The 23,265-nt window shown below is 47.0% G+C and overlaps 6 protein-coding genes across 8 annotated transcripts; 3 read left to right on the top strand and 3 right to left on the bottom strand.

The window, feature by feature from the left end:
* BDBG_00717 (l-allo-threonine aldolase) lies at positions 1 to 1,640 on the bottom strand. Its single transcript, XM_002629425.2, has 3 exons — positions 1,359 to 1,640; positions 249 to 1,283; positions 1 to 148 (listed from the first exon to the last, which is right to left on the bottom strand). The coding sequence occupies exons 1-3, from the start codon at positions 1,549 to 1,551 to the stop codon at positions 51 to 53; spliced, it is 1,326 nt and encodes a 441-aa protein (XP_002629471.2). The 5' UTR covers positions 1,552 to 1,640; the 3' UTR covers positions 1 to 50.
* An 885-nt stretch (positions 1,641 to 2,525) lies between these two features.
* On the bottom strand, positions 2,526 to 3,105 carry BDBG_00716 (mitochondrial import inner membrane translocase subunit tim9; the record flags this gene model as incomplete). The annotated part of the gene is made up of 3 exons (XM_002629424.1): positions 2,526 to 2,720; positions 2,889 to 2,958; positions 3,098 to 3,105. The coding sequence occupies 3 exons, from the start codon at positions 3,103 to 3,105 to the stop codon at positions 2,526 to 2,528; spliced, it is 273 nt and encodes a 90-aa protein (XP_002629470.1).
* A 2,088-nt stretch (positions 3,106 to 5,193) lies between these two features.
* Positions 5,194 to 10,143, top strand: BDBG_00714 (rho GTPase activator). Its single transcript, XM_031720003.1, has 3 exons — positions 5,194 to 6,625; positions 6,822 to 6,974; positions 7,038 to 10,143. Exons 1-3 carry the CDS (start codon positions 6,448 to 6,450, stop codon positions 9,530 to 9,532), a joined length of 2,826 nt encoding a protein of 941 aa, XP_031575973.1. The 5' UTR covers positions 5,194 to 6,447; the 3' UTR covers positions 9,533 to 10,143.
* On the bottom strand, positions 9,687 to 15,297 carry BDBG_00713. Of its 3 annotated transcripts, XM_031720001.1 has the most exons (6): positions 13,786 to 15,297; positions 12,681 to 13,714; positions 11,451 to 12,571; positions 10,817 to 11,352; positions 10,631 to 10,697; positions 9,768 to 10,453 (listed from the first exon to the last, which is right to left on the bottom strand). In XM_031720001.1, exons 3-6 carry the CDS (start codon positions 12,009 to 12,011, stop codon positions 10,319 to 10,321), a joined length of 1,299 nt encoding a protein of 432 aa, XP_031575971.1. In that variant the 5' UTR covers positions 12,012 to 12,571; positions 12,681 to 13,714; positions 13,786 to 15,297; the 3' UTR covers positions 9,768 to 10,318. The 3 variants fall into 3 exon arrangements, with proteins under 3 accessions (XP_031575972.1, XP_031575971.1, XP_002629467.1); XM_002629421.2 differs by having other exon boundaries at positions 11,451 to 12,581; positions 12,681 to 15,297; XM_031720002.1 differs by having other exon boundaries at positions 9,687 to 10,453; positions 10,631 to 11,352; positions 11,451 to 12,581; positions 12,681 to 15,297.
* A 148-nt stretch (positions 15,298 to 15,445) lies between these two features.
* Positions 15,446 to 19,669, top strand: BDBG_00712 (MFS transporter, SP family, general alpha glucoside:H+ symporter). The gene is made up of 2 exons (XM_002629420.2): positions 15,446 to 16,217; positions 16,318 to 19,669. Exons 1-2 carry the CDS (start codon positions 15,900 to 15,902, stop codon positions 17,719 to 17,721), a joined length of 1,722 nt encoding a protein of 573 aa, XP_002629466.1. The 5' UTR covers positions 15,446 to 15,899; the 3' UTR covers positions 17,722 to 19,669.
* Positions 19,670 to 22,490: 2,821 nt separating this feature from the next.
* On the top strand, positions 22,491 to 22,867 carry BDBG_00710 (uncharacterized protein; the record flags this gene model as incomplete). The annotated part of the gene is made up of 1 exon (XM_002629418.2): positions 22,491 to 22,867. The coding sequence occupies one exon, from the start codon at positions 22,491 to 22,493 to the stop codon at positions 22,800 to 22,802; it is 312 nt and encodes a 103-aa protein (XP_002629464.1). The 3' UTR covers positions 22,803 to 22,867.
* Between the last annotated feature and the right edge of the window lie 398 nt (positions 22,868 to 23,265).

Here is a 23,265-nt window from a genome sequence, read left to right as displayed (position 1 = left end):
TTAATTCATTCAGCTTTTCTGGGTTTGTAAAGAGTCCCCCTGAGCTCCCGTCAGGGCACCTCCGCACCCTCACTCTTCTTCTTCTTGCTCAATTCCATGGTCCGCTTAAGGACCCGTTTCATAGCAGCCAGGCCATCCGCGCTTATTTCTGTAGTAAGTAACATTTAGTATATGGCTGGGATCATTTGAGCCGGCGGACGAGAAAATTGAAGGAAAGAAGAAAGAAAGAAAGGAAACCTATCACTCACGATAATGCGTTACAATCCTCGGCGCGTAGACGCGCACCCCTTCTTCCTCCGCAATCTTCTCAAGCTCCTCCCCCGCAACCCCCGCCCTTCCCAAATCCAACCAAACCATATTCGTCTCCTGGGCAAGACCAGTCATCACAGCGCCTCCCAGCGCCACCCACTCCTCCTCCAATTCCCTCGCTACCGCATTGGCTCGCAACAACGGCTCACCGGCCAGAAACACCTCGTCAATCGCCACGCGCGCAGGCGCCGTAAGGATCCCGGTCTGCCGCATCCCGCCGCCCAGTGCTTTGCGCAGATGACGGGCGCGGGCAATCACCTCTGGCGACCTGGCGGCCAGGATGGAGCCGGCAGGCGCACCTAGGGATTTAGAGAAACACAAACTGACCGTGTCCACGTGCGAGCAGTATTCGCGGAGTAATGATTTGGCGGTTTCCGCCGCCTGTGCGGGCGCCATGCCGGCGCTGGAGGGTGGATAGCATGCGTTCCAGAGCCGGGCGCCGTCCATGTGTACTTTTAGCCCGCACTGGCGGGCGTATTCCCCTATGCGCTTGACTTCTGAGACGGGGGTGATTTGCCCGTTGTGTGTGTTTTCCAGCGCGATGATGCGCGTTGGGGAGCCGTGGATCTCGCCGTCGGCGGGGACAATGTTGGGGATGATAGATTCTAGAGTCATGTATGACTTTTGCTGCTCGTTATTGGTATTGCTATCACTCATGTGCGGACTGTTTAGCACGGGGATGAGATGCGCTTGTGAAAACATAGAGGCCATGCCGCATTCGTGCACGAAGACGTGACTCTGCCGGCCGCAGACGACAGAGTGAGGTGGTTGATGTAACAGCGCGCGCAGAGCCAATTGGTTGCCCATCGTGCCCGATGAGACGAAGAGGGCATTTCCCAGTCCCGTCAATTCCCCGACGTAAGTCTCTAGGGCGCTCGTGGGCTCGTCCTGGGAGAAGACGTCGTCCCCGTAGCGCGGGGCTTCGGTAATGGTTGATGACAGCATGCTGCTGGTTGGCAGAGTGGCAGTGTCGCCTATTTGGTCATGTTAAGACACAGCTTTTCATATCGTATATACAATGTTTGTATCTTTTCTCTATGGAGGCTTACTTCGGAAATCATGTGTGGCGGCCCGAGCATTTCGAGCTGCTTCTGCAATTATTGTTTGCGGCGGCATGGTGCTGGCTGCTCTGAGCGCTGGCCGACCTAGCTGAGTAGTAATAGTTTTGCGATTGTGCTGTGGCCAGGCAATCCTACCCAATGGAGCAGAAAGCTGTTGGGACTGACTAAATAACCTATACATTCGGGGAATCGTTGTTTATATGTTCGGCGGGAGATCCTAAAGGAATGGTTCTGGTAATCCCGTAAATAGCTATTTAGCTGAGAGGCAACGTTGCCGAGGATCCACCAGCGCCGGTTGCGCATCTCCTCATACTACTTCTACTCTACTTCGTCCAGTGCGAGCACATTTTCTATATTTGCAATATACATGTAACATCTTCACGAGCGTTTCCATTATATAGGTAGATTACATCTAAAATGTGATTGGGACTTTTCATCGCTGAGGGCTGACCCCTCGAGAACGCCCTGTTCCCCTTCAACATCATGGCAGTATTGAGGCTAAATAAATGTGAGAATTTAACGAGGATCAAGAGAGGAGTATAATCGAGTAGAGGGTAAACGAGAAGAGGGTAAAGATCCCGTTTTAAGACAGAAAACATCCATATTCAAAAGCCACGATAGATCCTCTATCCCACCCTGACTCATCAGGTAAATTCGTAATGAAATAATAGTGTACAGGTGCAGCAAAAACACGACAAAATGAACAACAGATGAGACACCAAATGAAATAAACCCCGTCTCCCTGTGCTGAAATCTAATCAGCTGGATAGATGATGCTCGACCCTCATCCCATAACAAGCACCCCAAATGCCATCCCCACAAACACAATTCAGTAAGGATCATCACAGCCCCCTCTTGGTGTGTATAGATGGAGCAATTTGCAAACACACACACACAGAAATGAAAAAGAAAAAGAAACCGCCCCTTCTTCAATAGTTCCCCAGGAGAAATCTGCAGGATAACCATAAAACGGGCGCATCCACAAAATCGTACATGTAGTCCAAAAACCTATGTCTTCTGGACATCCATCTAGCTAGCTAGCCAGCTAGTAGACCCGGTCATCACATACCATCCCATTTTCATAGACGCATGTAAACTTCCTCACTCCCTCCCTCCTCGGGATATTATATATAGAATCAAAAATCATTTATAGTCCTATTTCCCCCCCATCTGCCCCGACTGCATCATCTGCGCATTCTGCTCCTGGAAGCGCTGATTGATGCGCTCAGAGCCCTTCATGAACTTGTCGAAGCAGCGGTTGACGCAGCCCTGTTCGCGGCTGATGAGCGATTTGGTCGTGAAGTCGCTGACACAGTCTTCGAAGCAGCGTTGGACAATGTTGGAGTAGACCTATATTGTGTTGTAGAGGGTTAATAGTTGTTTTATTTTCATTTTTGGTTTGTTTCTTTGTTTGTTTTGGGCGTGTATGTGCATATATATATTTGTTGATACGGATGGGGTTGAACTGGATGGGATTGGAATGGAAAGGATTGAGTGGGGATGGGGGAGCCTTTGTACCGTCATGAATTCTTTCATCTGCTTCTTTTCCATGCGGCTTGCCAGCTCGCGCTGTTCGTTGGCGTTTAGACTGAATGGATTTTTATATGGGTTAATGTAAGCGACTAGTTGTGTTCTTTTTGTTACATCGCAAGGGCGTATAGAATGGGGGAAGGGGAAGATATTTCATTTTGCGAGAGTTTGCAAGGCGGATAGGAGAGGTCACGTACGCGTCCATGATGCAATTGGAACACTTGGAGGTTCTCCCTTACACTCCGCAAGGCAACAGGTCCGGGTTAATTAACAATGGCAAGGAGAAGACAGGCAGGGTACGTGGTGATCGTTTTTTGGTGTTGAGATATGGAAAGTTGAGCTGTTTCTCCCGCTGGCGCCAAAGCCTGCGAGCTGGAGGTGGGATATTATTTTTCCGAAAGACTGCATGTCACATGACATCGGCCGGCATGAGATCTCTACCTAGGTACGCTGTACTGTTCACGCCACGAGAGAATTCATCTAACGATCGGTGAACGCGAACGGCTAACTTCACTATTTCAATTCCTGCAATCATAACGGATATGTGGGGAATCTTCTACTGCTGTCATTGGCCCCGTTGTAGCGCTCTGAAGAACAGCGAAACAACAATTATCATAACCAAAAAAGCAAGCAGAGACAGTTTACAGCGATGACATCGGTGTCTTCGCAATATCCTACATGTCTTTGAAATGTATGTTCAAACGCAACCCTGGAAGTTGTGCGTTGCAGATCAAAAAATATTCCAGAAACAACCCAGGCCTCAATGCTCTGGATGGGATAGATATGATTTTTTGTTGACCTAGCATGTGAGCATCAACTTGTGCTTCATCACAAATATATCCCTCCTTGTCAAGTAAACGGCTTTTGTCTTTTGGATGATAGGCACCTTTCTATTTTCAGAGTGGCTGATCCTGGTCAATATCCGGGGAACTAACGGCTGCCAACCAGCATGGCATTCCATTCTCATTTTGCCTCTCCACAGCACGCGCAAGGCTGATGACGGATGTGCGACCATGCTGATCGAGATATGTATGACGAGGGATGCTCGTTGTTTATTATTATTAGAGGCCCTTGTTGGCTCGAGACAGTATCCGGGCCTCAACAAGAGTAACCGTTAGTACGCGGCGTACTGTGTTGGAAGTCCAGAGTGATAGGTAGATGCTTCCTTCGCCACTCTGCACACGACAGCCAGAGGCAAATTCATCGGCAGCATCAGCGTCAGCATCAGCAGCAGCATCAGCGTCAGCATCAGCAGCAGCAGCAGCAGTCGCAACCACAGGGCGTCATAGGCATGATATAGGGATTTATACAGACACCACACTTTGGATATAGAGACCACCACTAGTTTATATAAGGAATAGCTTGGTAATTGATTTTCCATTAATTAATGATGTAACTTAACTTATCTACTCCGTATTATCTCTATTCCTCTCAAATAATTCTCATCCACTCAAGGATGCACTCGTTGTGCTCATCCTCTCACGAATTCTTCAGAACTGCCTGTTTTTGGTCTGCTGTGTATCACAAGACAATAAATACAGTTGAGATAGAGAAGCTTTCATTATCAGTTGAAGGAGAGATTTCTTTAAAAATTAGTCTATTAATATCTCTTAAACTCAGCTCATAAGAATCGTCATATCAGCTGTATCCAGGGGGTCCCCCCCGCCTTTTCGCCCCCCCCTGGGGCAGTAAGCACACCGGCAGCTGGCAATCTCTATTCTCATAGAAATTCAGTGGATATGAGAAGCAGGCAGACAGACAGTGATTCCTGTATGCATAACATTTCCCATTTCCTGTTTTTTACATAGTAATTGATTTTAGCGGTGGTGTCTATATGATGATATTAATAATAGAAACTGTGGCTGGTGATTCTGGTTTCGTAAGGTGAGACGTATGCAAGGCACCATCATGAAACCTGTTTTATTTGTTTCCTTCTTTTTTATCTCGTGAGAATAAGAAGATTTTTTGACGAGGAGCGCGGGCGATGGCTGTGGAGGCTTTAATGGCTTGGGATTATGACCGCTGATGCTATTTCTGTCAATAACCAAGGCACTAGTCTATCGTGTAGTTACCCCACCACAATAACGATCGAATGTTGGGCTACCAAATGGGTCGGTTGATCGATTGACAGTTTGACAGTTTGACAGGTTGGCAGGTTGGCAGATCGACTGATAGATAGACACATGGTTGTATATACATAGTAGAGACAGGACAAAGTGATAGCTGGGGAGAGGTGCCGTTGGGTCACGTGAGGCTGAGACAGCACATGTTTCAGAGCATCTGGTGCCTGGGAGCAGTCCATGCAGTACAAGACACAGAGGCCAGACCCATCGCTAAGGTTTTGAATTACCGTACTTTCTTTTTTCCTTTTTCCTTTCATCTCCCATAGTACAAGAGTAACTACAGTACGGACAAGTCAACAAGAAACAGAGGGGGGCAGTGTGGGGTGGGACCGACTGGCGTTCATCCACTCGCACCTCGCACCTCGTAACTCGTAACTCGTAACTCCGAAATCCCCAGATCAAATCCATTTATTATTATTATTATATTCGTGACTGTGCAACTAACTCGAGGTTGGAACCACAAACCACAAACCACAAACCACACTACACTGATGTCACTGAGCTATGATCAACTTCTTTGGCGCCATGCCATGTCCAAGTGTACACCCAACCTAGCGCTTTCTGTGCTGTGTCAGCAGAACATTGCGTAGTTAGTCAGCAGCATGCGCTCTGGCTTTCCCGTCGTCGCCGCCGCCCCCCCTTCGATCTTCAAACCACCCAACTTCAACTCCCGCTGCCGTCTCACTGCTGCTCTCCGCCTTCTCTCGTCTCTCGCGAGCGGCATGGCCTCGTCGACTCATTGACCTGACTTGTCATATCCTGCCCGTCTGCTGCGCTATTCTTATCCTGTGCTCCTCCACGAGTCTTGCTTTCGTTGAGTTAATGGTTGGTTCTTCGGGTTTACTCCACCGCCTAATTCGAGCCGCCTAAGGACTTTAACGCAGCGCATCCTTATCGAGATACACACCACACCACACACTTAATTACAATGACCCACACGTACGCCATCCACCCTTAACGGCGACCGGACCTTTTAGATGAAAACGGCCTCTCTTCCCACTCCCCAACCTAAATAAATGCTTTAGGGCTTTCCGCGATTTCCAGCCATCATCATTTACTTGTCCACCACCGGCCCGCCAGACACCCGACCCCTCCATTCAGCCTCGTGCACCAGATTACCGCCCTTCGTTATCCTCCAGAGCCGCTCGCTACCTTCTCCTCATCTACCTCGTTCCCATCTGCATCTTTGCCGCTACATCCTCTCTTCCTTAGCTTTAGTGGCTCATGCGATTTATCTCGCGTAGCTCTGTTGCTGTTTTGGATCAGTATATAACCACGACATTTTGGCCCCTGACCAAACGCTCAAACCATTTTTTGCGACCTTCCCTCTTCCCCTACCGTCCAAATAATTACTAGCCTATCTACAATCCTCTGATTTCATCCACATTGCCGGCGAAAAAACCACTCCGTGGTACCATATCGCAATGGCCACCGGCGATTCACACCCAGCGCCTGGGGTGCCTGCCCGCGACCTTCCTCGGTCAACAGCACATCAACAACAAAATTCAGTTCCACACGGCACGATATCCCCGCCATCAAAAAGAGATCTAACCTCGTGGTGGAAGCAATTCGTGCGAAATACAAAGAAAGATGGGGAACCAGGTAAACCCCTGTTTTTTTTTTCTTCTTCAGCTTCATGCCCATATTTCCTCCTCGAAGATCATGGACCATCACCCGCTCTAGCGATATGAGCGCAAAAGACCCTACGGCTCGGGAATTAGGCTCGTGCACCCGAAGAGACGCCTGTCTAATTCTATCCCTGTATCCAATTACTAATGGGTGTCTGTCCGTCGTGTAGGCCAACAAACCGGTATTTTTGGCGTACCGCTCAATGTTAGCATAAAATATGCAAATGTCGCAATTTCTCTCGCTGGTGAAGATGGATCCAGTTTTATATATGGATATGTTCCTATAGTCGTCGCGAAATGTGGCGTGTTTCTTAAAGAAAAAGGTCTGCGCTACCGTATTTCTTACAATTTTTGTCGTCGAGTCTAATCGATTTTCCCCTCTCTAGCTACGGACGTCGAAGGGATTTTCCGGTTAAGTGGATCTGCTAAACGCATTAAGGATCTACAAGAAGCCTTTGATTCTCCCGATCGCTTTGGTAAGGGTCTCGACTGGACCGGATATACCGTGCACGATGCCGCCAATATCCTTCGTCGATACCTAAATCAGCTTCCAGAGCCAATCGTACCCTTAGACTTTTACGAACGGTTCCGAGACCCGCTACGCAAATATCAAGCTCAGGCTGTGGAAGAGAAGGATGCCGCCCCTGCCAATGAGGAGGAACCGTTCGATCATGCCAAAGCAGTGGTTACGTATCAACAGCTGATTAAAGAACTTCCTCCACTAAACCGGCAGCTATTACTTTATATTCTCGACCTCCTGACAGTATTTGCATCCAAATCTGAAGTCAACCGCATGACTGCAGCGAACTTGGCGGCTATTTTCCAACCGGGACTGCTGTCCCATCCGGCCCACGACATGGCGCCGAAAGAATATAAATTGAGCCAGGATGTGCTGATATTCCTCATTGAAAATCAGGATAATTTCTTGTTTGGCATGACGGGCACTGCTGCTGATCCACAAACAGTCAAGGCTATGCAGGCTGGAAATGCCACTAATAGTACCCTATCAAATCTCAGACGGTCGACCTCGAATGCAAGCGGAAAGGCTGATAGTATACGAAAAATCGATGCGCTCCGACGAAATGTGTCCGTTTCATCAAAACATTCGAAGACCTCCAACTTTGATTCAGCAAGCCCTACAACACCCAACTCAGCCGGTGGGGGGTCGCTAGGCGTACATCGTAGCAACACCGTGCCTTCGAAAAAACTGGCAGCGGTATCTCCTACACGCTTTACCCGCCCTCGTGAATCATCAGGCCCTGGCTCCGGTCACCTCTCTCCATCTGCTCGCTCCCGACCTCAATCACGGTCACCTAGTCAAACTCCTTCCCTTAAAGTACAAGGTGCTCCTGACAAAACGATTCCCGAGTCTCCGTCGCCATTGAACACAAACCACGGGCTGGGTTTAGTACAAAGCAATATGCCCTCGCCTCTCGGTTCCCCGGATGAACAGGCCGTGCCGTTCGAGCTAGGTTCCAAACCAGGTACCCAACCATTAGCGGGAACGTTTACGAAAGAAAGGAAACTAGCTTCATTATTCAAGTCTACCCCACCGGAGGGCGACAGAAAGGATGGGCGACAGCCCAACAGATTGAGGAAGAAGCGCCCAGTTCCTGGAAGCGCGAGCGAAAGTGCCAGGAGCTCTAGTCACTCTTTGCAGGTTGGATCTGAGCCCTCCTTGAGTACTTTAGTATCACAAGCTGTAGCGGATAAGCGGGAAGCTCCAGAGGATCAGTCACACATGTGGACTCCCAAATTAACAAATTCCGCTACGACACCTGCCGCCGAAACTATCCCCCAGCCAACCGGGGAATTAAAGCAAGCAGTGCATGCATCTCCGGAGAGCACCCTGAAACCCGGAAGGTCGAGGACCCCATCGATGCACTCGCGTTCATCTGTGACGGACCATTCTGATTTCGACCATCAAGATGATTCTACCATACAAAAGAAAAAGGCCCATAGACGGAGTTGGAGACACCCTCGTGGGGTCAAGCGACGTGAACGGACGGACATGAGCATGTCGCCGCCACCTCCTATTGGATACAACTCAAATGCAGCCTTCAGCAGTAGCTCATTAGGAAGCACAAATTGGCCACAGAAGACCGCCTCCAATGAGTCCCGCCAAATAAGCCCCGAAACTTCCGCAACCGGAACGATAGATTCCACCACTACCACTACACAACCCCCACCCTCATTAACAACCCAAGACTCGAGTATTAGTGTAAGCAGCAACTTAGTGAAACCATCCAACTATGGCCATCAAAGCAAGGAACCAGTTGAGTCGGAAAGAAAGGGCTTCTTCGGGAAATTCAAGGCCAAAGTTGCAGGCGTAAAGGAAGGGGTGAAAGAGCGTGAGGTGGAGAGGGAACGGGAGTACGCGAAAAGCCCACCACTCTCTGACGGCGAAAAGACGTCTTCTAGGCATAACCTATCCATCCTGCCTCCCAAGGAAAGCAGAGAAAGCAAAGAGAGCAAGGGGACTACATTGACAGAGCCGCCCACAGAGCCACGGGTCACCCGCCCGGCGGAAATTCTGGAATCTTCACAGCCGCCAGTGACGGCGGCGGCGGCAGCAACTCGAGCAGCAGCTCCTCCCACACCTCAACCCTCTCCGCCCCTTACAATGGTATTCCCCGGCTCGTTCCCGGAACCGACGATCCCAGAGGAAACACCCCCCTGGCCCGTTACAGAAGCGCCAAAAGATAGTGGTGTCACCGTTCTCCCGAAGGTGGAGGAGGATGAGTCGCAATCACCACCACAACCTTCGCCATCTACGGCGGAAACAGTCAAAGTGGCGCCTGCTCCACAGCTGGGAACAGTCGTGGAGAATCAGCAATCTTCTCCGGAGCCATCATCGACGATGTCAATGTCTAATGCATAATTTCCTTTCCTTTTCCTTTTTCTATTTCTTCATTTTGTACGCTTTTTCTCTATTTATTTTCCTCACTTTCCTCCGCATTTTCTTTCTTTCTCTCTTTTTTTTTTTTTTTTTTTTTTTTTTTTTTTTTTTTTTTTTTGGCCATGCTGAATAAATATCACGAGTTGCTTGTTTATTTTATGTGTAATAACTAAGTAATATAGAGAACGTTTGAATGAAACTTAAAGAGGGAGGAAATGAATTCATATTTTTTTTGAGTTGAGATTTTTTCATTTTAGCTTCTTCTCTAAATATGCGTAAAGAACACTATTGTAAAAGGATGTGGTTATTTATTTTAATTCTCTCTGTGCTGTATTTCTTTCTGTTTAACTCTTATATAATGACAGCACTACTGCTCCGCTGCTGGTTGTAGAAAAAGAATTACTCGGATACCTCTTTTTCTTGTTTTTAAAAAACCAGATCTAAATGTCCGTCTGGTCATGGCCCGTCTGAAGTTGTATCTACCCCCTTACATAAAATTCAAAAGAACAAAATTCCTGGTCCTCCTGCTCACTCTCAATAATTGGATGAACGAGTGTAAACGAAGCAACGCTTGCTTCGACTTGACTCTCCGCTCTGTTCCCCCCCCCCAAAAGCGCGCATAAAATAAAGTAACCGAACGGAGAGAGAAGAGAACTGTGGAAAAGCGAAAAAAGAAGTAAAGATGGAAAAGAAAGAAAAGGGAGAGAGAGACCATACACGAGACAGAGAGTCATTCACGTTTGGCCTCCTCGAACGGTCTATCTACGTCTACTTGATAGTTGGCGTGGGGCTTAGGAGTGGGAGGTCCCGCATGGAAACGGGGCGAGCGGGTTCAGGTTTTCCCGCGCGCAGACAGATTTGTTGCGATAGGGGCATGTTATCGCAGCTTGCGAGGGTAATGGGCTGTGGGTGGGTTGTTGGTTTTGGGGTTAGTGGAGTTGATTTTTATTTATGTCTTTATTATGTTGGCTGTTGGCTGTTGGCTGTTGGTTGGAGGGGTGGATGGAAAGGGGGAGAGGGGATGGGTGTGTCATGTTCATATGTATGTAGTAACTAGGGGGAAAAAAAAGGACTACCCACATTTAGCGCTACGAGCTCTGCGACGGAAATTCCCGCGACCCTGGATATGGACTCGCACGTATCGTTTCTTTGAAAGGGTTGCATAACGTCAGCTTAAGACTACGGGCAGCCTGGTAGGAGTCTGGGCGGAGAAAGTAACTATGATCCTTTTGGAGAATAGGAATGAAGGGGGAGAGAAACACTTACGGCCCCACCGCCCACTGCCTGGCGCATTCGATTGTCTGCCTTCTGGTAATCTCTGGTATCTCGTTCCGTTTCTCACTTTTGTCTTCAACCGTTGGGGTCTGGGTTGGTTCAAAAAGTGGGGGGAGCTCAGGCAACGGTTCTGGAATTTGCGTTGCTCGGGCCCGAATAGGCCTGGGAAGTTCGCCATCGGGTCTTACTTTTGGACGGACCTCAACCCCTGGAGCCGGGTCGATTAAGATGCCATCAGGTGTTAAGGACACTGGATGGGGCTGATCGGCGTCGAAAGTCACGGTTGGCATTCGTCGTGCCCGATTCGGCGGGAGAAGGACCCGATGGGGTCCTACTGTCACTGGATGGACATTATTTTCTCGTGCCTGAATACCATTCCCAAATGGTGGCGTTATGGAGGGCGCTGCGGTGGTGGGAATAGTCAAGGTAAACGGGTCTGTGCGCTTGGCTCTCTTCGACCCGAGAACTCTCACGCAGTACGAAAAGTTGAGCTCGATTTCTTTGTCGCAATTCTTCGAGACAGCAGGCTGTTGTGTGGGTTGTGTGCAATTGCGTTACAATTAGCAAGGTCTTCCCAGTCATTTATTTGCCATGATCTGATCCACATGAATAGCTAGCTACCTACATTCCACTCCAGAAATTGTTCCATCTTGATATTGAACTTCACAGTCACTGTATCACAGGTATCGCCTTCCTTAATATCGTACCAGCCGTTGCAACTTGAAGTTTGCCCAGGCTGTGTAGGCCTATCCGGCCTCTCAAGTGGAGTTGTTTGAGCAGACCTTCGTCGTAGTGGCGAGGATCCGCTTGTCGGGCTCGCTAGGGGTATCGTAGTTCTTATCTTGTTATTAGTTTCGCTTGCAGGAGGTCCTTCCTTAGGAGGGTTTGGCCACGACGGCGGCCAGAAACCTTCGGTATTTCTTTGACGTTTCATCGTTGGGGGTCTCTGAGTCGGCTGCGGAAAACGCTGCGAAGGTCGCAACAACTTGTTCCATCGAAAGTTTCCTTGACGCCTGGCGTTTCCGGTCTCGTAGGCCCGCGTACACCATGGTTTTTCGATGACGAAGCCCCCTGTATTGGGCACGAGTTGTTCTCCTTCTCGTTCCTGAAGTGTTTTCGGTGCTAGGGTTGGCAATCCATTGACCCCAAGTGCCGCAAGAATAACTAAAGCACCCTGTAGGTGCATGGTGTGGTGTGGGAACAGCGGTTTGGCAACCAAGTGAAGAAACAAGCAAATCGTGGAGCTTCTAGTATTGGAAAAGCAGATACAAAAGCCAAATAGCTCGGTGCCAGGATGCTGTGACTGACGAGCTGTTGAGAAGCTTACCTACCTCGAATGAACCGCGAGTGTAGAACTTTATACTAGAGACTCGAAGCTCTAAAAATCAGAGCACGGGCAGCAATAAATGCAGGCCAACGCATGCCAATCCATTGATCTCTAAATAAAAATTAACTGAAATATCACACAAGGGAGAGTGGTACAGCGAGTGTTTGAAGAGTTTAGATGTGCATACATGGGGATATATGCATATACATCCATGCACAATAAAATGAACAAAGAGAATCAATTTGCTTGAAAAAACAATACCTGTACCTGCTTCTGCAGCGCCCCAAGCAGATACACATCAGTTCACACGCATATCGAAGTTGGAAGATAAACAATCATTTTTCCCCCATTGTCTGGTCTCCTGGTAGTGGCGGCACGGGTTAAAGCGCAAGAAAACCTCACTGGAACAGCAAACGCATCTGAATTTTGCTGATAAGTGTTAGTGGTAGCAGAAAATAAATATGCAGAATAGCATTACCAAGCACTGCTGACGAAAAAATGAAAGTGCTTGCAATACCTGAGACGTACCTAGGTAGCCCTGTTAGCTGGTGATCATCTAACTCTTTGTCCTATTAACCATTGAGTACCCTGCAATTAAAAAACCAAAGTTGACCGGTATAGCCAAGGTTAGACTTATTCTAACAAGAGGCAACGTTAAATCTCAAAGGATGAATGCCGTAGCATGCCATGTAGCATATCTTATGCTGGGAGCATAGAGAATCTTGCTTTTGTCGTTAATATTTTGGTTTGGCCGGTTTGACCGAGTTCAAGGGAAGGTGCACCCTCCACCCCGAGTTTGATAATAGCGGAAGCGCACATCAATTATTATTTCGGCGTACACGCTGGCAGGACCTGCATTTGTAGAAGAGACAGTAAGGACTCGGAGTCAAAAGTTCAAGCTCCCACATTTCGGCGGAATCTTTCTAAAACCGTTGCATTGTCATCGCCGGACTTGTATGAGTGGTGTCAAGGAATAACGGCACATCATCCGTTTTTGAATGCTCGCATCGATGCTTATATGATGGATGTGCTGAGCGCCTCCGATATTAAATGTTAGTGCGCCCATATTAAGGCGCACTAGGGATCCACAGGCTTCGTCAATGAGTCTACGCGGCTCTACATAGCAGCTCGATTATGTGGGACGAGATAAGAATGGGTTTCGGCAAACGTGTGGCTTTGTTAAAAAAGTACTGTATATGTAAACATGCTGTACGGGACTACCACCAAATATCGAGGGAATTGACTCGCTGATGGATTTGAGAAGTGCATGTGTTAAGCATGACAATCGGGACAAGTAATGCCGCGTCAAACGCGCGACCATGACGGACAGTGTTGGTGACACCTATTTGATACGTCGCGAGGTCCCTGAAACAAAGGCTAGGTATAGTTGCCCCAAAAGTAGCTGTAGGGTATTTTTGGTGACTGCACCGGTAATAGGGCTCCCACATTCTCGCGCACCCGTGGGGGTCGTGACGGTTCCAATGCTGAACAGAGGAAGTATGTAGATTGCGCCAGCTTTCTCATATAGCCAAGAAATGTATCACGACATAAGGGGTAGACTTCTTGCGTGAGTTGTCAATGCTGTGTTCTGCATGTTGCCGGATATTGGCCCGCGTCAGAAAGGGTGACAAACAAATTCAACAGAAAGTCGTCAAGATGTGATCAGCGGACGCTGATGAATAAATAAACCTCTTTGCCGGCCTTCCCGAAAAGATGCATACTATTCAGCTTAATGTTGTAGACAGTCAGCCGATCCTAGTTTGCTGCGTCACAGAAACCCTCACAGGAACCCATGTTTAATGATCGATGCTCTCGCATCCAGCAGAGGTTCCGAGGTTCCATTCTCTCTCTGATACATGAAGAGGTAACATGCATGAATTGAGTCGCACTTCTCAGCTAATTGTCGTTTTATGGGAAATGTCATCAGAGGAGATGCAGTCAAGACACCACGATCGCAAGATCGGTTTAGGAGGTCGGATTAATAATATTCCCTGTCCTCAGATCGCTCTCGGCCCTAGCAACCCCCTTTATTTACTATTCCAATCAGCAGAGCATTTACCTTCTGATGAGAGGGTAAAGAATGTATCTCTTCATCCTGAGTCATGGGCTAGGGAACCATTGGAAGCTACACAATGTTGCACACCCGTTCTAACATCTTTATATTCTCCATCTACCAGTCCGTACGGAGTACAGAAGGCGGAATTATCTGCGATGCTAAGCGCGACACGACCTTTTTTTCTCTTTTTCTTTTCTTTTCTTTTCTTTTCTTTTCTTTTCTTTTCTTTTTTTTTTCATTCCAAGCTGCGGATTGTTTTGCTCCACTCCGATAACCCCACTCCGATAACCGTTAGGGGCAGGAAACGTCTAGAACCGTGATCTACTGACAGCTATCATCATATCTCATTGCTAACCCCCTTTACAGGGCTGGCTCAAAAGCCAGACAGAAGGGGCAATTTGGCGTTGATATCCCGTCGATCAATTGGGGATTCGGACCTTTAAAATTAGATATCTTCTATGACAGCAATCTGCAAAGCACAGCTTCGTAGGTTAAACTTCGCTCGTCAAATGGCCATTCCTCCACAGTACAACCCGGGACAATCACTCTCGTTGAAAAGTTCGGCTGGTGACTGAGAGAAAACCATGTTCACAATAATAGCGGGACGTATTAACCCTTTGAAACCCCGCAAATATATATATATATAAATATATATGTATATAACGCCCAATAGACGGACATCGCGAAAGAACCTCTTCAGTATATGTTTTTCACACCCAAAGCACAAACCCAATGTCTAAAGTCTCAAGTTGGCCATACTATTTTCGTCATGGAGCGTTGTTTGTTGCCCATCACCAGTCAAATTGATAATCAGCGTGCTACTGAAACATTAGTGTTTCGGGGTAGATATCATGTCATCATTGACTCTTGGGGCTTGTCTCACTTGCCTAATTTTGGTGTACAGAGTTGGTGGTTAAAGTTTGGGACAAGGTGGGGAGCTGAGGTTCTTCAGCAAAGCAGCATCATTGGTCTAGTGGTAGAATCCATCGTTTGCCATGACTGCGGAGTCAGCGACTCGTGTTTCGATTCACGGGTGATGGAGTGAAATCTCTTTTTTTTTTTTTTTGGTTCTTAAAAAGCAATTTCTTTTTTATTTTTTTCGAGTTTGTGGGGGTTGGTTGTTGAAGGGCATCATAATAAGATAGTGAGAGCTATTTGGCCGATCTAGCACGGAGCACCCAAACTCGGCGTACCGGGTCCACGTGACCTGGTCCACCCGACTGCGGCCCTGCTTGACCTTGCTTGAACCTGCTGAAGAAGAGCCTCTTGGAACCCGCCTTGGAAGCCCTGGAAACTCACTCCGCAGTTGATCGGGCGAGGGGCAAGACTAGACTGGATTGCCAGAATGGGGATGGAACACAGCGAATCAGATCCTGCTGTCATTACGGTGTTTTTCTGGAACTTTCTCCCCCAGATTTTCCCGTTTTAGTTGGAAGGTTTGCTTGAAGCCTGCAAATCTTCACGTGCCTTCCCCAGTACCGCCCATGTTATTTTGAGCGAAAATCCACCCCTGTATTTCTTTTTTTTCCCCTTTTTTTCTTTGTGCCTGCTCGCTCTCTTTCCCCTCTCGAGTTTCGCGAGTTCCGCGGTCGCCCCCTTCGACCCTTTAAATTTAATTCACCACTTATCCATCTCAGCCTTCCAATAGAGCCTCGCGCTCAGCATTCTGTGCCTGGCCTGGCTTAAACTTCATGACGGGCCCTAAGAACGCTGGTGGCGTCGAGCCGGCGGCTCAAAATGCGGGTGGCGCCAGCCTGGGCAAATCCTCCATGGTGACAAAGAGCGAGATATTTGAGAGTGCGAAATTGGCAGCTGACAAGGAGCAGCGGATGACCCTGCTACAGGGGCTGAAGCTCTACCCAAAAGCAGCTGCATGGAGTGTGCTCATCTCAACCTGCATTGTTATGGAAGGCTATGATATTTGTTTGGTGAACAATTTCTACGCTTTCCCTCAGTGGAACGAGAAATATGGAGTCCGATACGGGAATGAATACCAAGTCCCTGCCAAGGTAGGTTCATAGAAATTTTGTTTATACTTCTATCGTTGTTCTATAATGTTCATTTTCATGGATCTAAACAACCTATTATTTATTTATTTTCGCCGTACAGTGGCAAGCAGCTCTTAGCAATGGTGCAGTCGTCGGTGAAATTATAGGGCTATTTATCAACGGCTGGGCTTCTGAACGCTTTGGTTACCGATATACGATTCTAACCTGTCTGTTGTTCCTTTCCGGGTTGATTACGGTATTCTTCACTGCACAGAATGTGGAGGCCTTGTTGGTAGCTGAGATCCTTTGTGGTATTCCATGGGGCGTTTTCCAGACCCTGTGCATCACCTACGCTACTGAAGTCTGTCCCGTTGCTCTGCGGAGCTATCTTACGACTTACATCAATTTCTGCTGGGGTCTTGGCCAATTCATTGGAATTGGAGTACTCAAAGCCCTGTTGAGCCGACCTGATGAATGGTCATACCGAATCCCGTACGCATTGCAATGGATGTGGCCCCTCCCATTGGCTCTGGCGATTTTCATGGCACCAGAATCTCCGTGGTGGTTGGTGAGAAAGGGCAGGACTGAGGAAGCAAAACGTGCCCTCCTTCGGCTAACGAGTTTGAATCGGGAAACGGACTTCGATGCCGACGAGACAATTGCAATGATTGTTCACACCACAGCATTAGAACAGAAAATTACCAGCGGTGCCAGCTATCTCGACTGTTTCAGGGGAGTTGACTTGCGCCGGACGGAAATTGTTTGTATGGTTTGGGCGATCCAGAATCTTAGCGGAAACTCATTCTCCAACTATTCTACATACTTCCTCGAACAGGCTGGTGTGTCGACTGTACATTCCTACTCCTTCGCCATGGGCCAATACGGAATCAACATGATAGGCGTGTTCGGTGCATGGGTTCTCATGTCTCGCGGCATTGGCCGAAGGACCCTTTACATGTTCGGTCTGTGCGGTCTCTGTGTCATGCTTTTGGTAATGGGATTCCTTGGCCTTGTTCCCGAGAGCAACCGCAACAGTGGCGCGCTGGCAACCGGATCCATGATGCTGGTCTGGGCTTTGGTCTACCAACTCACTGTCGGCACAGTCTGCTACTCTCTTGTGGGCGAACTTTCGAGCCGGCGTTTGCAGATCAAGACCGTCGTGCTGGGAAGGATTTTATACAACATAGCGGCTATCTTCTGCAACGTGTTGACTCCATACATGTTGAACCCAAGTGCGTGGAATTGGTCTAACTATGCGGGATTTTTCTGGGGTGGTGTGTGCTTCTGCTGTATCATTTACACGTATTTCCGTGTCCCGGAGCCGCGTGGCCGGTCCTTTGCAGAACTGGATATCCTGTTCGAGCGTGGCGTTTCTGCGAGGCGATTCCCTGAAACTGTAGTGGATGTTTTCGAAGAGGACGTACAGGCCGAAGTGCTCGCTGGTTATAGGAGAGCCTCAGTAAGCCACTCTATAGAACCACAGGACGACGAGAAACCGACACACCACGCTCAGACGGCGTTGTAACCGTGCGAAAGACGTCCAGGGTGCATAACGTAGGGAAGTGATGAGAGATATCCGAAATTTCCTAGAAATCCACCACATACATTTTACTCTCATCCACCATCCACACTGCTCGCATTCTACATCGCCCGTACGCACTTTGGGTGGCTCATTAATTGTCTTCCGAGTATGTACTGTACCTACGTATTGACTTTGTATATAAGCGCCCATGAACACCAAGCAGGCAAACTAATGATTATTTTCTCTTTTCACTCTCTATCTCTCTCTCGCACACAGCGTACTTCTTCTTGTGTTCATTAGCTATTCCCGATTTGAAGTAGCCTTAGGTGTCGATTGTCCCACTCTGTGTAAGTACCATAAATGTAATTCAGATAACTACATAATTTCAGAGTTACCAGCACTGGTAATACGGATAAACACCTCCCATCTGCCGAAAGGGGGGTTGGGAAAAATAAGGTCTACCGAGCCTTCCCACCCGGCTCTCATTTTGCTACTTTCGAGATTCTTAATGGGAGGGCTACTATGTAGATATTCTGCTTTCACATCCTGGTGAGGCTGAGAAGCCATGCTGAATCATCGCCTCAGCTCGCTGCCAGAACGTGCAACGTTTCCATCCCTGATAGGCAAAAATACGTAATCCGCTGACAAACTTCTGCCTCTTAAATGGACAAAATTCCCTGCAGGAGAGGCGGTGTTCTAAATTTAAATATTAAAAGAAACAGGAGATTGAAGTAAGATAAAGGCGGGCAGCCTGTCCCTCCCTGCAAGGAAGAATGAAATCGTGAGCAAGGTTATTAATATGAAGGGCAACATAACTGATGTATGATAATTTTTCTATCGTTCCCCAAACATAATTGTTCCCTCCTCTCCTGCTACACGAAACAAAGATATCATGACTATCAGTTCAACCTCCAGCCGATGCAATAAGCCAAAGCCCTTTTCACCCTGTCTCCTCCTCCTACTCCCGTACGAGCTACGCCATCAAATATACAACGCGAGCTTGACTGCCAGTCATCCCATAGACCGACCCCCATAACAAGCGACAAACCTCCCTTAGCCCTTCCCTCCTCGCAACATGCACGCAAATACATGACGAAGCGACTCCGGTTCTCTACAGGGAGAACGAGTTCATCCTCCGTAACATACCGCGTGATACCATATGGCTCGATGAAATCGGAGCCCGAAACGTCTCACTTCTGAAACGCGTGCAGTTTTTCGTCGATGGGGGTCCGATAATCATAACCGAATTTGGCGGGGTGGTGAGTGACGGTCAGGAACAGCGCTTACGGGCTCTGCTGCGCCGATTAACCAGGGATGCGAAGGGGTTGAGGTACCTTCGTGTTCGTTTGGCTGAGTTGGGTGAGAAGGATTATGAGTGCTATGAATGTGATGAGGAAGGGTATGGGATGCAGCCGAGATGGGGATGGAGAGAAGATAGGCAGTTCATGTTGGAGGTAGGGAGGATGAGCGGGTTGACGGAGCTTGTGCTTGATGGGGCGTTTGAAACGACCTGGATGGGATATTTGAGGAAGCAAATGGGTGATAAAGTAGAGGTACTGTACAATACGTGAGTTGTGACAGTAGTGGATGAGTGACTGAGGGCTCTTTCATCGAGCGTATTTGGTTGGAAAGTTGGGTTATATAGCCCAAATGCAGAGGAGTGGTTGGTTCCGATTTGTTATGTAAAATCAGCAAAGGATGACCGTCAGGTTGTGCCATGCTGCTTGGTGTTTTCGAAACGCGAAATCCTCGCTGGCTAGCATCTCCTACTGGATGAACCTCCACTATCAACACAAAGCACTCGGGGCCCTGCTGTTGGGGGTTTTATTTTTCATTTTTATATGAGCCGGATCTCTGTAGGATATCATTGAGATGAGGAGTTTGAGCCTTCAGATACTTCAGATACTTCAACGGCTCTTGAAGTACAGGATCTGAGATGAATACAATGAACCCCAAGGATACATTTTCATCGCCACGACATATCTATTTAGAATTAGCATTGGTGATGTCAATTCCATTGATTTTTCATACATCACCGCGGATATCAGAATACTCTGAGAAACAATCAGCTTGGCCGATCAAATATATAGGCCATTGATGGAGGTATGGGACTGGACATCGCGAACCTTGTCGACTGTAGATTAACACGTGGGCTTGCCATCACCAGAAGTGGCGGGGTTGGGTTTAATATCCTTGGCTATGTTAGCTGTGCTTCCTCAAGTAGGCGAAGAACATAAGCTTGGATTTAATATAGTTAGCTCAAGTGGCATTTCTGATCCAGTGGAAAACCTCGAGCAGCATGTGGACCCCTTTTTAATGAATCGTGCTAGGTAAGAGTTGAGACAGCATTCCCTCTGCAAGGGATCCACCACAAAGATAGGTAGGGGGCTTCCATAAAGATTCTGTGGGGCTACGAGACTTCGGGTGTGCTACAAGGCTTAAATAAGTAAGTTAGCATGTCCAACAGTTTGTTCAGCATATATCCCACCTACTTCACTAACTAGTTACCAATGATCAGCCTGAATGCACTAGCGCAAGCTGCAATAGGTTTGTATTGTACGGAGTACTCCGTACATGTACATGTACAAAGCAATAGCTGAAAGCATATTAACAAGGCTAACCAGTGTCCGGTTAGGGGCCCGGTTTCCAACCGACCCTGAATACGACACACTTGCCCCAACTTTCAAGAAATATGGACGAAATGGACATGTGGAGGAACACTTTGAGCCGAAAACAGGCAACAACAGAGTGACTGTCAGTCATTTCCTCCAACAATAATATGGCAATGGGAGACGCCTGGGCGGATATTCCACAGACAAGAGATAGTTCCATGCAGCTGTCATGGGACTACTGCAATAACTACAGCATTCTTGATGCCTCCACAGGTGAACTTTCTTCAGCAGACCCTGCTCTTATCACGGACACACAAATAATCACAGTATGGCATTTTGAGTGCTTCTGTGGGTAGCTTTTCTCTTTCACAGCCTGATTCCACAAACAGCTATTGACAATCACTAGCCCTCATCACTGACACTCAAATACCACAATATGGCCTTTCTAATGCATCTGCTAGTGATGCAACAGAATTCTATGAGGGAGATTATTCAGAGATGATGACACATAATTTGTTGAAATGATAAGAATACAGGTCAAGAAAGATATGCTATATGCAGTAAGTACTAAGTACTGAATTTTGCAATATATAAGTGCCGAGCATTTAATTATAAATAGGCTATCTTCTGACTCTGACATATCATATTCAACATATTAAGAAGTGATATTCCCTCTTCTTTATCACTTAGAATCATATTATCATCTCCTGGTACAAGAATATACTCTTTATGATTCAATTTTTTTATATGTTTGAATCTAGAGAGACTGTTATTTTCATTCACATATTCTAATCTCATAATAATTAAATGCTTGTCAGAGAATAATCTTTCTAGTGTATCACTCTTATTAGTTTAAACAATTGCATATGCTTCAACAATGTTCTTAAAGAAATTGCTCTTAAATGACTTTACAGTTTTATTAGATATATATTTGAGATTTGTGTCATTCTAATTCATTGTTAGAGGATTTCATGATTTATCATAGCTTGCTGTCAAACCTTTAGTCACTGTGTAATTACTGGCTCAATATCTTTCTCACAGCTGAGAGGGAAGAGTCAAGGGTAAGTGAGATGTAAACTTCATTTCATCTTTGATCTCACTTTTGATGCGGTTTTGACTGCAGTGTCTTTAAGTGGCTGCATTTTATGTGATTAGCCGCTTATGCAGGGTCGCCTGTGTCAATCAGAGTGTCCTATATCTGATAACACTTTACTGACAATTAGAACTGGGATTGGACAGCATATTATAATATTTCTCATACATTTCAGTGGCTAGACTCGCCGCTAAGGTGGGATCAGAGTGTAGAGGTCCCTCGAAGGAGTTACATGATGAAAAGCCTGCTTAGCTTACCCAGAATGCTCTTTGCTTGATCAAATCCCGAGTTTGTCTGTGAGAATGAACTTTTTCTTTAAATGATATTATGCAAGGGCCGGGCAAGGCCTTGTTTAAGATATATTTTCATTATTTAGATGGGGTAGGGATGCTTTTGGAGCCAAGTTGATCTCGGGCCGGAAGTTTCTCCGCATGGGCCATGGGGATAGGTAACGTTATTCAACACTGCAATTTTCCAACTTTCAGTTATCCGCAGTATACGGAGTACATCAGCTTCAACATAGCACTTCTCATCCAAGCACCTGTCTTTCATTAGCTACTAGTCATTACTATGATAGTGCCTGACAAGGACAATGACAAAAGGTTCTACTGTTAGTAGTTCCCCAATTATCAAGATTTGCTGGTGCGCTAACGATCCAACATTACAAATTGAGATGTAGGTTGTATCCCCAATCATCGCAGTCAAATCGTGCATTTGTACTCCCGCGTTCCAATGAGAATGGATATTAAGGTTCTTATACGTGGCCGACGATGATGTAGTGGATACGAGTGCGGGTTGAAAACACGGGGATACTAGGACCCCGCCCTTTTACCGTCCATTAGTTATTTAGTTATTCTTACGGATTTACATCGCGATAGATTGTTTCCATATTAAGGCCAACCGCAAACGCAGCATCATGGGCGCTTGATTATGTTAAGACCCCTTTGTGCTTCCGTCGTATTCTGTTCTTCGAAAAACTATCCGTGTCTTTGGGGAAATCCTCTTGTATGGCACCACCACCTATCACTTGAAAGACAACAACCTCAAACTGCAATCACGCCACTAAAATGGAATCACGCAAATATTCGGACCTCATCAAGCAGAGTGACGGTCAGAGCAGCTCTGGGGACTTCTTGCAACCACCCAGAAAACTCGGGAAGTTTCTCAGTACTGAGGCAAACCTTGATGCCAACAAACCAACCAAAGCACCAGCAATCGGTCCAAGCCAAACCATCGACATCGACATAGATTCAGACACCAACGAGGATTCAAATACAGAAGATGCGCTCTTTATGTTGTATTCTGAGCAGAACCAAAAGTGGAAACAACAGGAAAGGAACAACAAAATAGAGGTATCTGGGGTAAGCTACCTTCTATGAAGTGCAGTGTGAGGAAATGAATCTGAAAAGCAACCAATGCAGATGTGAGCATTCATACTGTGGTGTATGTTTTTGTGCTGGCGATGAATTCAAAATGTCATCAGCAGGTGATTGTTTAGCAGATGAGAAGATTCCAGACAGCAACAATGCTGATGTTTTGAACGGGGTGAAAAAGGTAACTAAGGGCCTGTTCGGTGCGTCCGTACTTTTTGAATGCAATAGTGGATCTCATTAAAAATAGTATATATACCAATTATTAGTAGCAAGCCGGCGTTGTGCCCCACACTATTCCATCTTGCCCACTGCTCTGGGATGGAGAAAGGAAGCTCACAAAAATGCATTCTTTTTGAACAGAGTTCAGAGTTCATTCAAAAAGAACACATTTTTGTGAGCTTTCTTCTAATCAATATTAGTTAACTATCTCTACTATGAACACTATTCTACACTATTATACACTATATTG

This window comes from Blastomyces gilchristii (assembly GCF_000003855.2).
Source record: "Blastomyces gilchristii SLH14081 genomic scaffold supercont1.1, whole genome shotgun sequence".
NCBI lineage: Eukaryota > Fungi > Ascomycota > Eurotiomycetes > Onygenales > Ajellomycetaceae > Blastomyces > Blastomyces gilchristii.
Note: the sequence above shows the minus strand (reverse complement) of the source record. Positions and strands in the feature narration are given on the sequence as shown.

Coding starts and splice junctions, on each gene's coding strand:
- BDBG_00712 (XM_002629420.2), top strand. CDS start 15,900: ATGACGGGCCCTAAGAACGCTGGTGGCGTCGAGCCGGCGGCTCAAAAT. Junction 16,218..16,317: donor AATACCAAGTCCCTGCCAAG/GTAGGTTCATAG, acceptor TTCGCCGTACAG/TGGCAAGCAGCTCTTAGCAA.
- BDBG_00713 (XM_002629421.2), bottom strand. CDS start 12,011: ATGCACCTACAGGGTGCTTTAGTTATTCTTGCGGCACTTGGGGTCAAT. Junction 10,698..10,816: donor AGGCAGTGGGCGGTGGGGCC/GTAAGTGTTTCT, acceptor ACCCTTTCAAAG/AAACGATACGTGCGAGTCCA. Junction 10,454..10,630: donor CAGAGCTCGTAGCGCTAAAT/GTGGGTAGTCCT, acceptor ACCCACCCACAG/CCCATTACCCTCGCAAGCTG.
- BDBG_00717 (XM_002629425.2), bottom strand. CDS start 1,551: ATGTATAGGTTATTTAGTCAGTCCCAACAGCTTTCTGCTCCATTGGGT. Junction 1,284..1,358: donor CGCCACACATGATTTCCGAA/GTAAGCCTCCAT, acceptor ATGACCAAATAG/GCGACACTGCCACTCTGCCA. Junction 149..248: donor GAGGATTGTAACGCATTATC/GTGAGTGATAGG, acceptor TACTTACTACAG/AAATAAGCGCGGATGGCCTG.
- BDBG_00714 (XM_031720003.1), top strand. CDS start 6,448: ATGGCCACCGGCGATTCACACCCAGCGCCTGGGGTGCCTGCCCGCGAC. Junction 6,626..6,821: donor AAAGAAAGATGGGGAACCAG/GTAAACCCCTGT, acceptor TCCGTCGTGTAG/GCCAACAAACCGGTATTTTT. Junction 6,975..7,037: donor CGTGTTTCTTAAAGAAAAAG/GTCTGCGCTACC, acceptor TCCCCTCTCTAG/CTACGGACGTCGAAGGGATT.